Source organism: Aotus nancymaae, unplaced genomic scaffold (assembly GCF_030222135.1).
Source record: "Aotus nancymaae isolate 86718 unplaced genomic scaffold, 86718_ANA_hifiasm-v0.15.2.pri h1tg000058l, whole genome shotgun sequence".
Lineage (NCBI taxonomy): Eukaryota > Metazoa > Chordata > Mammalia > Primates > Aotidae > Aotus > Aotus nancymaae.
Window position 1 is genome coordinate 9,421,382 of NW_026988472.1, and position 14,077 is coordinate 9,435,458.

Consider the following 14,077-nt stretch of genomic DNA (forward strand, 5'->3'; position numbering starts at 1 on the left):
AACTCAAGAATGAAAACTGCCCAGGGAATTTTAGTCGCATGGTAAAGCACCAAGTTGGGGAGAGCACTCAGGGACTGTGATAAACACAGATATTGTACATGATGTACAAAATTATTGTGCTGCAAGGTACAAAATTCCTGACACAAAAGCATGCACATGGTATACAATGAAAAGTTGTTACCTCTTCAAGGCTGAATAATACTCCACCTATAGGTGCTCCAAAGGCTACAGATACACCAGCTGCTGCTGCAGCTGACAAGACCTACAATCCAAAACTCAGAATTAGTGATAGAATAATGGTGCTCTCCTCCACTCAATCACATTTTTAGAATGAATGTTAGTGGTTACAGAACATTAAAAAAAACCTTCACATGCTCCATATCATCAAAAACAAAGTTCAAACACTGTGTCCTGAATTTTGAATACACATGCATAGTTCACATGCTTGACCAGGTAAGAGGGCCTTTCCTTTGTAATTCATTTAGCCATGTGCTTTATTCTAAATTATGCCCCCATCTCCCATACTCTCAATTCAGTAACTGCATTTGAGTTTCTAGACCTATTTGTTCACCATCTAAATGGTGTACTTACAGTGATGTATTTATTTATATAGCACTTTGTAAAGGAATGCTTTTTAAATGACATGTTCAAGAAGGCTCTAATGACATAAAACTGAAGTCACAATCGGTTCACAGCTATTCAGCAGCTGAAAGTATTCATGCAATAGGTATTCAGAGTTTCCTGTACCCTGTGTCCTACTCTATGCCCAATATACCTATGGACATAGAAATAAGGGGGCAACTAGATTTTTAAGAGAAGACTTAAGGTACGGCAAGGAAAGGGATTAGAGGAGAGTGGGAGAGGAAGAATGAGCCAAAGGAAAAAAGCGATAAAGAGAGAAAGAGACTAGTGATACTCAGAGAGCTCCAGCTCTGTGTAGGCGTGTGTGTACATGTAAAATGTACATGACAAACACTAGTAATGGCAAACAAACCAAAATTAACAGATGGACCAAGTCCTTTCATTGGATTCTGGTTGCTATGGAGAGAGAGATGATTTGGAGAAGTAAAGAAATATTTTAGAGAAAGTTGAACAAAATTATGAGTTTTAAGGAATAAAAAGGTCCTTGGCAAAATACATATAGGATCCTCTGGGAGAGTAGGATGGCTCAGGAAAGTGATGGGGAGGAAAGAGTGGAGTCTCTGGTGCTAGCTGTAAGGGGTTTGAAATTCCTAGCTACACTGGCTTTCATTTAAGAAAGATGAGGACAGCCAACATGCAATTTGAGAAAGGGGATTTCAGTGACTACGTTTAGGAAGAATTAACAGAGAGAAAGAATCAGGGTGGCTAGTTTAATTTTATTAGAGTGGAGTCTGTCTACACCCTTCTTTCTCAAGTCTGTTTTACTCTCAACCATCTGACCACTTTGACAAGGCCATCAGACAAAAAAAGGTTGCCACTGATGATGAAAACAACAGGAAAAAAATAACTGGAAAGTCTAAATAAGTACTAGAAAGTAAATTTAAGATTCAAATACTGGGTGGTTGTGTTAGCTCATGCCTGTAATCTTAGCACTTTGGGAGGCTGAGGCAGGAGGATCACTTGAGCCCAGGAATTCAACACTAGCCTGGGCCACATGGCAAAAGCCAGTGTCCACAAATTCTAAAAATTAGCTGGGTATAATGGCATGTGCCTGTAGTCTTAGCTACTTGAGAGGGTGAGGTAGGAGGATTGCTCAAGCCTGGGAGACGGAGGTTGCAGTGAACCGAGATCACACTACTGCATTCCAGCCAGGCCAACAGACTGAGACCCTGTCTCAAAAAAAAAAAAAAAAAAAAAAAAAAAGATTCAAATAGTGTTACGTACCATATAACAATGTTTCAGTCAATGATGGACCACATACAACATGATGGTCACATAAAATTATAATATTATATTTTTACTGAACTTTTTCTATGTTTAGATGCACAGATATTTACCATTGTGTTGCAATTGCTCATAGTATTCAGTATAGTCACATGCTGTACAGGTTTGTAGCCTAGGAGCAATAAGCTATATCATAAAAATAAAACCTAGGTGCATAGCAGGTTAGACCATCTCAGTCTGTGTAAGTCCAATCTATAATGTTTGCACACTGATGAAATCTCCTAACAATGCATTTCTCATAACGTATCCCTGTCAATAAGTGAGACATTACTATATTCATATGAGTCTAGCTGGAGAAATACATGGCATCTGTACAGAAAAACAGCCAAATCAAATTCCTCTCTTATTTTATTAGAAACTATTTGAACAAAAATGCTAATTGTATAATATGAAAGTCCCCAGCAATCTGTAGTTTCAAACTCACCTTCATCCATGCAAAACCAGCAACAATTACCACTTCACTCTTACTCATTAAAATATTTTTTCAAAAAAAAATTTAAACACAGAAAAGGTGAAAGAGTAGCACAAAGAATTCCTATATATCCTTTATGTAGATTCTGCAGTTGCTACCATTACTGCATTTGTTTCACAATTCTCTATTTTTTTTTCTGAAGAATTGAAATTTCACTCAGAAAAGTCAGTTGCACATATAAGGCTCATGTACCCTGAAATGCTTCAGTGCATTTAGGGTATAAATACTTTTATGTCTGAAAAGCAAAGACAGTCTCTTCCATGGAATCACAGTTCAATGATCAAAATAGGAAATTTACACCAACAACTGTTATTTGATCTATAAATCTCATTCAAATTTCATAAATGTTCTAAAAAAGTATTTCTAGAAAAAAAATGTTTTTTCAACTCTTCCCTTTTGTTGAACCCATTTAACAACCTCACCAATTTAACACTGCCTTTAAGTCCCTTTACCGCATGACAGGTAGCTAAACAATCTACTCATATTTCCCTATCTTCTCTCCTGCTAGTTTTCCTCTCCTTTCTAACTGTGCCAGGAACTTTCTCCCTTGAACCATCAAAGTTTATTCTACATTTGAAATCTCAATCTCTTTGAGTTTCCTTCTGGGTCTTATGGTTAATTTTTTTCGTTTGTTTTCCTAAGAAATCATTAGGTTCCTGTTTTGTGAAAAATCCTTTTTAATGAAATGACCTTGCTCTTGACCCATTCCGTATGTAATGTCTTTGTAATTTAAAGAAAATAAAGTAAGAGCCATTATTTTCTTAAGCCCTTAATTATAGCAAGAAAAACAGTAAACCAATGACTTGGAACTTAAAAAAAAAATGTCCTTCCTCCTCAAAACAGCATACATTAACAACTGCATAAACATGACAACCACCACAGAGTTGCTGTGGCGGGACTAACTGAGTTGGGCTGAAACAAAAGGCAGAGAGAGGTCCAATACAGAGAGAAACTAATTCAAATATAGTGCTGGATAGAAAGAGAAGGTGAAAAAACTGACATCTGAAACATACACTGCACTTAGATGTGCTATGCCATAGGAATAAATAACGTCTTTTAAAATCTTTCTGTAACTTACTTTGTAAGAGAAGCAACATATACTTGAATACAATTATATAAAATAGTTAAAATCCTTACATCTTCTTCACTACCACCTCACTCTCCAACTCACCATAGATAAACATTTTTAACAGTTTGGCATAGGCCAGGCATGGTGTCTCACGCCTGTAATCCCAGCAGTTTGGGAGACTGAGGCAGGATTGCTTGAGCGCAGGAATTTGAGAACAGCCTGGGCAACATAGTGAAACCCCGTCTCTACAAAAAATACGAAAATTAGCTGGGTGTGGTGGTGCGCACCTGTAGTTTCAGCTACTCGGAAGGCTAAGGTGGGAGGATCACCTGAGCTGGGGGAGGTCGAGGCTGCAGTGAGCCGTGATCATGCCACTGCACTGCAGTCTGGGTGACAGAGTGAAACTGTCTCAAAAAAAAAAAAAAAAAAAAAAGTAAAACCAGTTTAGGGTAAAACCACTTTCCAGACATTTTCTATTAATAAGTGCATATACACTTTCAAAAAATATGAACTATATGTATTATTCAAAAACTGACTTTCAAAATCTAATGGTGTTTCATAGTCAGAATTCCAAGTCAATATATATAAGGTTATCTCATTTAATGGTTACAAAGTATTCTACAGTATGAACAGAATAGTATTTATTCAATTAGTTCCCCATTCATGGACATTTTTGTTGCTTCAGGTTTTCACTACGTTGACAGACGAGGCACTATCCTTATATGCCTTTGTGCACATATATGCTAGGATGTCTGTAGGATAAATGCCTAGAAGTGGAATTGCTGGGTCGAAGGGTGTTTGCATTAACATTGGTAGAACCCCCAAATTCTCACCCCCTAAGATTGTGTCATTTATGCTCACAACCAAAAAGAGACTATTAAGGCCATTTGTTATTACCTCTCTGCGCTTGGCTTCATTCTTCCTGTATTTGTTGAAGCAGTGGCACAGGATGTTCCCACAGCAGCAAGCCACGTGCACTAGAGGGCCCTCTTTGCCCAGGCTCAAGCCAGACGACACTGCCAGTACCAAGGTGATGGTTTTGATAACCAGAGTCCACTTACCCAAATAGCCCCTAATAATGAAACCACTCAAGATAGTTTTTATCTGCAGGTCAAACACAGAAAGATTGAATATAGACTAAGGAAGTCAACAAGGCTAAGAAGCAAAAATCTGGACCTCATTAGAGAAACTGCATCTTTTGAATAAGTAACATATAAATGCTTGACCTACAGTGATCCCTGTTTGGAAGGGAGCCCAGGAGCCCCAGAAAGCAAGAACTGTTCTTTAAGCCTTCATGTTCCCCCTCTTTTAGGGGGAGGGGAGTGACAGCTGGGCAAGGATGTATTGTAAGTATGAGAGTGTGCATATATGAAGGAGGAGCTGGAGAGGGAGGGATAGGTGTTTTCCTCAAGTTAAAACATGGTAGCCCAAGAGGCACATTCTGAGAGGACAAGGCTAATGTCCCTGAAACAACCTTAAAGGTTAGGTATAGTCTTGATTCCCTGGCAAAAAAAAAAAATAAAAAAGAAAAGAAAAAAAAAATTGCGACTTATTACCTGGTCAGGAAACAGGAAGGGGCAAAGTCATCCTGGTAACCTAAGTCTCAGTGTCTTCAGTCACTGTCAAGCAATCTAAGCCAAAAGTAGTTAGTAACAGGGTTTTAACCACCCCATGTAACCTGAATCATATTGTGGGAAATGGACCAAGTGGTTTTCTTTCTTTTGCTCTGAAAAAGCTGACAATAACACTGCTTTTTCAGGTCAGAATCTTGGGATTTACTCTGGGAGCTTTTTGGAGAGGGAACAGGGGAGTTTTTCCAGAGCCTGACTCAACAGGAACCCTTAGGAGGCTAAGAATCAACTCCCTTTAATTTCCAGGTAGCCCAGGCTGAGAGGGACTTGTGGAAAGACCTAGGCCTTAGATGGCCTCAGGATCAAATCCTGCCTAACATTCATCAAATTGTGGTATGTGCTGGAATACATATTAAGAGATTTTAACCAAAAAAGATTCATATTGTAACCATATATAAACCATTTTAACAGACTCACCTCAGGGATTCCGGAGCCACAGGCATAAGGCGCAAACACCTTGACAAGAGATACGGCAAGGAAGGCAAATAGGAGAGCCCAGAGGACGTACATGAAATAATTGACTATGTAGGCAAAGGCTCCCTGGAACAGGGGAAAAAAGAAGCTTGTTTTAGCCTAGACAGCTTCAGTGAGGCATGCAGCTCTTCTAAGTAATGGTTTTTCAGGAAAGAAGGTCCAGAAAAAACGACCAAGAATAAATTGTTCAAGATGTTTCTTCCTGAATTGTCAACTACTGAAACACTGTCAGGCCACTTAGTACTGAAATGACATGCTTTGCTACACCCAAAGGAAATTTACCATGAATTCTAAGGACAGACAAGGAGAAGAGCAAACTAAAAACCTTGAAACCAAATTCTTTTTATATATGAGTGCTTTGATGGGTTTTGTAGTCAAATATACATGATTCCATGTCATTTTACCGAGAGTCTTAACAGCACCCTCCCTTTTATTTTGGAATGGCTGAACCTTGGCTTTACATTTGAAGTGAAGAGTGGATCTCAAGTTCCAACTAAATTTACCTTTGGCTACTTACCTTGGTGTCAAATTCTCATAGATTATAGTAACAAAATTTCTGGGTGTTTTTTTTCTTTTATTCTTTATTGTATATATTTAAGGTATACAACATGATGTTTCATATACATAGTGAAATGGTTACTACATTCAAATAAACTTACAAGCATATTACCTTACATAGTTACCTTTCTATGTGTGGTAAGAGCTTCTAAAATCTACTCTTAGCAAATTTTTAGTATACAGCATTACTGACTCTAGTCCTCACGCTGTAAATTAGCTCTCTAGACTTATTCACCCTACCTCACTGCAAACCTGTACCCTTTGGCCCACTTCTCCCTATTTCCTCCTCCTCCACGCCCCAAGTAACCATCAGTCTGCTCTCTGGTTCTGTTTACTCAACTTTCTTTTTCAGAGTCCACAAAAGAAAATTTTGGTACCACAGACTCAGCAACAACCATATAAATAGAAAGTTTCAGGCCCTGGTCATACCAGATATAAATAAATAAAATGGAAACAATTATTTTTAAAATGGAAAGAATATACATTTTGAAACTATTCCCCTGTGATAAATGAAGCATGCCACAAAAGAAATCTAGTTTTGACCAGCAGTAAAGATTCATCCATATTAAAGGGACTGCAAATAGTCATGTCTTACAAAAAAGCAATTTTGATTAGGAAGTTATGCTTGCTGGTAGAAATATTAGGAGTTGCAACTCAGTCAACTTACATAAAATACAAAACTCAATAGACTTTTGAGTTTTCAAAACATGGAACACTATTAAAGTAATTCACTGACCTAGACAAAGAGAACCAGAATATGCTCAGGTTTTTTCTGAGTTGTAAATTTGACACAGGTTTTCCATTATCTTAGGCCCTCAGAGGAACACATGATTGCTATTTCTTTGCCTTTCCAATGTAGCTAAGGAGGAAGAAGACTGCAGAGGTAGGAAACAAAGAGGGTAAGGGAGTGAATGGAAAAGTACCTCAAACTGGCCAAAGGCAGAGACCAGGAGGTCAAATTCCTGGCATTTGCAGAAGGCTTCTTAAAACCTAGAGGACTCTTTTCCCAGGGAAGGATTTCACTCATAAAAAGAAGAGCCAGAGAAATTTGTCTCTAGAGCAAATCTCAAGCTCTAGTTTGAAAGTAATTGTTGGAAGTCTTACACACACACAGCTATGAAGGGGCAGTATGAGAAAGCCCTGCAGTGATAGTACAGTTCTAAATCTTGACTGTGGTGGTGGTTAAACAAATGTCCACATGGGATAAAACTGCAATGAACTACATGCGTGTGCCCATATACACACAAATACGTACATACACACATACATACATACATACATAAATCAGTGTGTGTAAAACTGGAGATATAAAGCCTGTGGATTGTACCTATGTCAATTACCTGGTTTTGTTATGGCATTACAGTTATGCAAGCTGTTGCCATTGAGGGAGGGAAGGCTGGGGGCAGGGTACTGAGGACCTTCTTATACATTGTTTTGCAACTTCCTATGAATCTGTAATTACTTTTGTGTGTGTGTGACAGGATCTCACTCCATTGCCCAGGCTGGCGTGCAGTGGCACTATCATTGCTCACTACAGCCTAGATCTCCTGGGTTCAGGGAATCCTCCCACCTTACCTTCCAAGTAGCTGGGAACTACAGGTGGTTGCTATCACCTATATTTTTTTAGACACAGGGGTCTCGCTATATTGTCTAGGCTGGTCTCAAACTCCCGGCCCCAAGGGATTCTCCCTCCTCAGCCTCCCAAACTGCTGGGACTACAGGCATGAGGTACATCTCACTCAGCCCTTGGAGGAGAGGATTTTTGTTTTTTTTTTGAGATGGAGTCTCGCTCTGTTGCCCAGGCTGGAGTGCAGTGACGTGATCTCGGCTCACTGCAACCTCCGCCTCCCGGGTTCAAGCAATTCTCCTGCCTCAGCCTCCCGAGTAGCTGGGATTACAGGCACCTGACACCATGCCCGGCTAATTTTTGTACAGTTTTTAGAAGAGACGGGGTTTTACCATGTTGGCCAGGCTGGTCTTGAACTCCTGACCTCAGGTGACTCACTCACCTCGGCCTTCCAAAGTGCTGGGATTACAGGCATGAGCCACCTCACTTGGCTAATTACTTTTAAAATAAAAGAATCCCCCCAAAAGCAAGGGAAATTCTCTCTCTCTCTCCCTAAGTTGCAGGACTTCCCGAACTTTTCTACCCAAGTTCTCCTAATCTAGGAGAGAGTAAACAGAGGCATCAGAGTATGGGACAGCGTACCAGGAGCAGAGCTGAAACAGTTTTTTTTTTTCTTAACAAGTATGAAATTTTGCATTCCATTTTTAAATAATTATTTACACATAATTTTTGAAAAACATTTTCCTAATATTCAGGAAAAAGTAATGCTCTGGGAAGGCATATAATGTTTGTCCTGTAGTTTCACCTACCCTCTGGCATGCTGACCTTACCCTAGTTTGAGAAGCATAGACCTAACCCTCTCAAACATACAGCACGTATGTACTCCTTTTATTGAACCCTTTACCTAAGCCAATACGCATGGTCGTATATGCATATAAACACTCCTATTTCTATCTTTATTCTTTTCCTAGCCTCCTTTTCCCTGGACTGTTTGTATTTGTGTATGTGCCTGCACATGCCACCTCAAACTGTTTTAGACCATGGTGGGTAATATAAATGTTGGCAGAAGTCAGGGTAGAATTGGGAGTCGAGACTTTTTTGTTTTGTGTGATTTTGTTTTCAGTGGGAGAGATCAAACATATAACTGAGTGGTAAAAGAAAGGTAAGTAACTGAAAAATAAGCAAAGTTACCCTGGCATCAAAAAACATATGCTAGGCCAAGCACAGTGGCTCATGCCTGTAATCTCAGCACTTTGGAAGGCCAAGGCAGGAGGATAACTTGAGCCCCGGAGTTCGACACCAGCTTAGGCACACAGTAAGACTCCATTTTTACAAAAAACAAACAAACAAACAAACAAAAAATTATCTAGGTGTGGTGACAGACACCACACCATAGTCCCAGCTGCTCCATAGGAGGACTGGTGAGAGGATTGCCTGAGTCTAGGAGGTTGAGGCTGCAGCAGTGAGCTATGGTCGTGTCACTGTACTCCAGCCTGGGTGACAGGGAAAGACCCTGTCTCAAGAAAAAAAAAAAAAAAAGTGCTAGAAGAGAAGGGCAAATGAAAATATTGATTTGATTGCAAAATGGGATGATAGGCAATTTTATTCTTGGGTTTCTATTATTTTGACATGGAATGCATTGTAATTTTTTCAATGTTCTAATGCAATGCTCAGGGAAAATCACTTTTCCAATCTATATGCATAAACACATTTTTAACCCACTCTATCCTTCATTAGAAATTATAGCTCACCTGTTGGCTGCCTCTGACATTTCTTTTGAAATTATTAGAAAACGAGAAATTCAGTCACACTATGTATTAGTGTCTAAGAAGAAACATCAGGCTTATTAAAGCAAACAAAAAACCATTTTAAACATAAGCGTCAAATGACTCCACACATCAGCAGAGATGGAAATAGAGCTGCACTTAAACCACAGAGAAAGGCAGCTGGTACTGGTTCCCCTTTCTGTGAAAAGGAAAATAAAGGAAGATTCCACAATTGCTGTGAGTACAGTATAAGAAATAAAATAAGTAAGAATAAAAGTCAATGGCTCATAAAACATCACTACATGTTACCTCATCTGTGCTGATGATAAGCTGGGACCAGCTATTCCACTCTGGGCATTTGTCTCTCTCTTCAAAGGTGACATGCTCAGAGTTCCAGCAACAATGTTCATGGTTAAACCAGAATCCCCCTGTGCATATACCTTCTTTTAAATCTGTCATCCAATGAGCAGAGATGTCTATCAAACCAGCTAACGAACCTGATTTGTGGGAAGGGAGGGAAAGGCCAAAGTTAAATTGAATCTTGAAACTGTTCTTTGGTCATCAGAATAAGCTTTGTCAGAGAAAATGAGGGGAAGGGAATCAAAGTAAGGGATGAGCACATACTTCCCCATTCCACCTGCAACCTCTGATTGTGCGTCTGCTTGATTTTCACTTATTATCTCTGCACTAAACATTGGCATTGGTAGAATTTCTATATAGAAGGGAGTTAGGGAAAACAAAATGGTTGAGTGGGAGCAAGGGGCTAGTAGACCTATCTTTAAGCTGAACTAACAGAGCAAAAACACTGTTTTGAGTTCAACTTTATGAATTTGATCAATAAAGAGTCAAGTTTATTAAATATTATTTTATTCTCACCTATATATATATGCAAGATTCAGAAAATGTGAATTGCCCAACATTGAGGAATATTCTATGATGTTTATTTGAGATTGGTTAGAGAGGAGAGCTGACGAAGATTATGGGGAGAAGGGCTAAGCCTTGATAGCAGGATTGTGCTCCGTGGACAAGGGAATTTGAACAATGGCAGGAAGGCATTCTAGGCTAAAGGAGCTGAATTTATCAAAGCATAAGCTGTGATGTGCATGGAAGGTGAGATGAAGCTTTAGACATGTTGAAGCCTCCTGAACCTAGGACATGAACATACTAAAGTTTTCTTGCTGAGAAAGAGCAAATAGGATCATACACAGAATATTCGCCACAGAAAATGATGAGGAAATGGAATCGTGAACTGGGGACTTATACACTGTGGCTAATAGACTGATAGGGTTAAGACAGTTATAGTACTTTAGATTCTGGCCTTCTCATCATTTCTGTCATCCAGATGAAGAAACTCTGGCATAAAGAAATTAAATGGCCCAGAATCATGCTTTAGGGAAATAGTAAAGCCATCATAAAATTCACAGCCCCTGAATTCCCAGACTGTTCCAGCATTCAGACACACTGCTTCTATTGTTGCTCTCCAATGCTTAAAAACAAAATACCCTGTGTGTACAAGGAAAGAAAAATATTCACTGACCACCTAGTGACAAGAAATACATTAAAAAGTTGAGGATATTATGCCTACATTCCAACAGGCGGGAAGCCATGTCATGTGTGTGTTTTGGTAGGTGCTAAAAGTGTTAACACAGGTTATTTACATACTCAAAGAACCTAGTCAAATCTAACACACTGTTTGACACCTATTCTTGCCTACTCCGGCCCACAATCTTCTCTGCCTTTTAGAGTTTGGCTTATTCTCTGGTTGTTTCATATGTGCATGTCTTATTTCACCTAATACTGGTACCCTCCATCATGTCTTCTCCTTCTAGCTCTCCTCCTCCCCAGAGTCAGTTCTTTCTTCTCTGGTTACAAATTTTATTAGGTTCCCCCTACCCTGAAGAATAAAATGTTGTCCCTTGTCCTTGTTATCATTTCAAGCCTTTGCCCTTCCTCTCTTCTCCTATGACTATGAAAACTTCTACAGTGGTTGCCTTCCCTTGAAATCTATTAGGTCGGTGCAAAAACAATTGCGGTTTTTCACCATTAAAAGTAATGCTGTTACTTTTGCACTAACCGAATACATTTAGCTCCTAATATTTTTCTGAGATGGCTTTTCAAGGTCATTGCTGTGCTCCTAACTGCTATGTCATATAACCTTTTCTCAGCCATCTTCCTTCTCCTCAGCATCTCTGCAATACTTAGCATTACAGACCACCCAGTCTATTATTAGGCAGCTCCAAACAGCCAGACCATGTTCTCTCTCCTGTAAGAGCCAGAAGGGGCAGAGTTAACACCCTAGGCCATGGGTTAGCAAACTATAGCCCAAGGGCCAAATCTTGCCTGCCTCCTATTTTTGCAAATAAAGTTTTTCTGGTCACAGCTAGGTTCGTTTGTTTACCTATGGTCTATGGCTGCTTTCGTGCCACATCAGCAGAATGGAGTGGGTGCTATAGAGACCACTTGGCCCACAAATCCTAAAATATTTACTATCTGGCTCCTTTACAGCAGAAGTTTGCCAATCCCTGCCCTAGACAATTTTCAAAAACCCAGCTATAGATAAGCCATTCCTCATTTGCTACAGTCACATTCTACTCCATGGTTCATGAATTATTCTCTCTTGGTAACAGCAGCCGCAGCAGCAGCAGCATTAACAACTGGCTGCTGTGCTAATGAGTGCTATTATGTGCTGTATCTCATTTAATCCTCACAGCAAACTTCTAACATTCAAACTTTGATTATCACCATTTTACAGATCAGTAAACTAAAGCTTCCAGGGATCAAGAAACTTGCTCAAAGCCACAAAACTAGTGGGGCTTGGATTCAAATCCAGGCAGCCTAAAACTAGAGCCTCTGCTTGCTGTTAACTACCACTGTATACCCTCCATCTCCAGGTTTCTACCTAACTTCTTTTCAGCTCAAGATTCCAGATTTTCCTAGGCTGTATCTTTAATGCCATGAGGACACACCTCTTACCATCTCTACCTAGTGTCCTTGGTACTCTGCTTCCCCGGCCTGGTGAGAAGCCTTCTTGGGAACTTGGTTGAAAGCTGTATTTGTACAGCAAGTATACCATTTTTAGGGAGACTATATATCATTTGGAGTGGCGGGGAGGTTGATGGAGTTTATAAGGCAAGGTGGCACCATTCCACCCCCAGCCACTGTGAAATAATGAGATCATAAGCTTCTTGAGAGTATGAGCCATATCTTACATGCTTTTCTGCATCACCAAATGAGAGAGTAGATGTTTAAGAAACACCCACAAAATGTCTCAGGAAGTCCTCTTCCATATCTTCTCTCCTAAAACCCATGCAGCACATATTTCTTTAAATAAACTGTCTCCAACAGAAGGGCTCTTCCTCAAAACAAGCACCAAAGGGCTAACATCATCTTAAAATGGATACAGTATTTTATAGTGTACAAAATGCATTTAATGCATTTCCTCATTTATTTAAGGTAAGAATTGCAGGTATTAGTACCCTGTACAGATGAGGACATCAAGCTTCTAAAAGGTTCACCAGCAGTTCATTAAAGGTAGGAAATAGGAAAGCACAGTACCTGACTCAGCTCATGACTTGGGGGAGGAACATACCACAATTTTGGGAGATTTGTTTTGAATACTAATATTTTACCATACCTGATAAAAGCCCAATAAGGAGCATCAACAACCAGCCGGAGAAAGCATCACTCACGCTGTGAATTAAGGCCCATGTTGACTCTTTGCTTTTATTGGTAATCTAGGGGAAAATTAGAAAACATTGGTACACTCTACACACACCCTTTTTTCACCTCAAAACTGTTCAACAAAGAAATACAAAGACAAATCATTGGAGAATAGACCAATTTAGAGCTACCTCTCACATCATCTTTAGCTGAACCAGTTTCACTAACAATTTTGAGGTTTACTGAAACCCCACCTTCATCTACAGTATTGTAATACCCACAAGTCCCTTATTCAGGGCTTCCTCCCAAGCTGCTCATTTCTTATAGCATCAATGTGTCTTGCTAATTGCAGTGGTCTCTTTCTGTCCTGGACATCAGATATTCCAAGGGCAATCTCTTGACTCACAGCAAATAGTTTCAATGTTTTTCACAGAATAAACAAACACAGGCTTATTTGAGTGATAAAAGTACAAATTGAGGCTTTACTACCTGGGGCTATAGTTCAGGTCAGGCAAATTCCCAGACTTAATCCCACAAACCCCTAATTGTACAGTGGTCACAGATACTAAGTGATAGCAACAATGTATCTCTTTCATTTTCAAAAACCTGCAGGTAACATCAAGGCTATCAGGAGGTGCAGAAAGTTTTATTTTTTAAGTCCTAGCCTTGACAATTTAACCCTTCAGGGCCCACATTTTAAAAATCAACATTCTGACAGTTTTGTGTGGGTACCTCCCCTTTCTCTGTATCTCTATTTCTTATCTTTGAAATGGCAACTTAGCTACCCCACTTTATCTACAGTAATGTCACAAACAATAAATTATTCTGAAAATTTCAAAAGCATTTTAAAAAACAGTTTTGACCTATGACTTTAAGTTTCCAAGTGCTGAAAAGGAATGAAGTTACATTTTTCCCTATGACATTGTTTCCCTTCTGATAATGAACAGTTAATAC

At 39.4% G+C, this 14,077-nt stretch overlaps 1 protein-coding gene across 2 annotated transcripts in view; it reads right to left on the minus strand.

Moving 5' to 3' along the window:
• Positions 1-14,077, minus strand: part of CLCN5 (chloride voltage-gated channel 5) — a 166,882-nt gene that overhangs the window by 13,002 nt on the left and 139,803 nt on the right. For both annotated transcript variants that reach the window (XM_012471577.3, XM_012471579.3), the window contains 5 exons: positions 13,098-13,197; positions 9,773-9,960; positions 5,516-5,638; positions 4,365-4,571; positions 182-262 (listed from right to left, as the gene is read on the minus strand). In XM_012471577.3, coding sequence (XP_012327000.2) covers positions 182-262; positions 4,365-4,571; positions 5,516-5,638; positions 9,773-9,960; positions 13,098-13,197 — 699 coding nt within the window. The remainder of the gene's footprint in view (positions 1-181; positions 263-4,364; positions 4,572-5,515; positions 5,639-9,772; positions 9,961-13,097; positions 13,198-14,077) is intronic.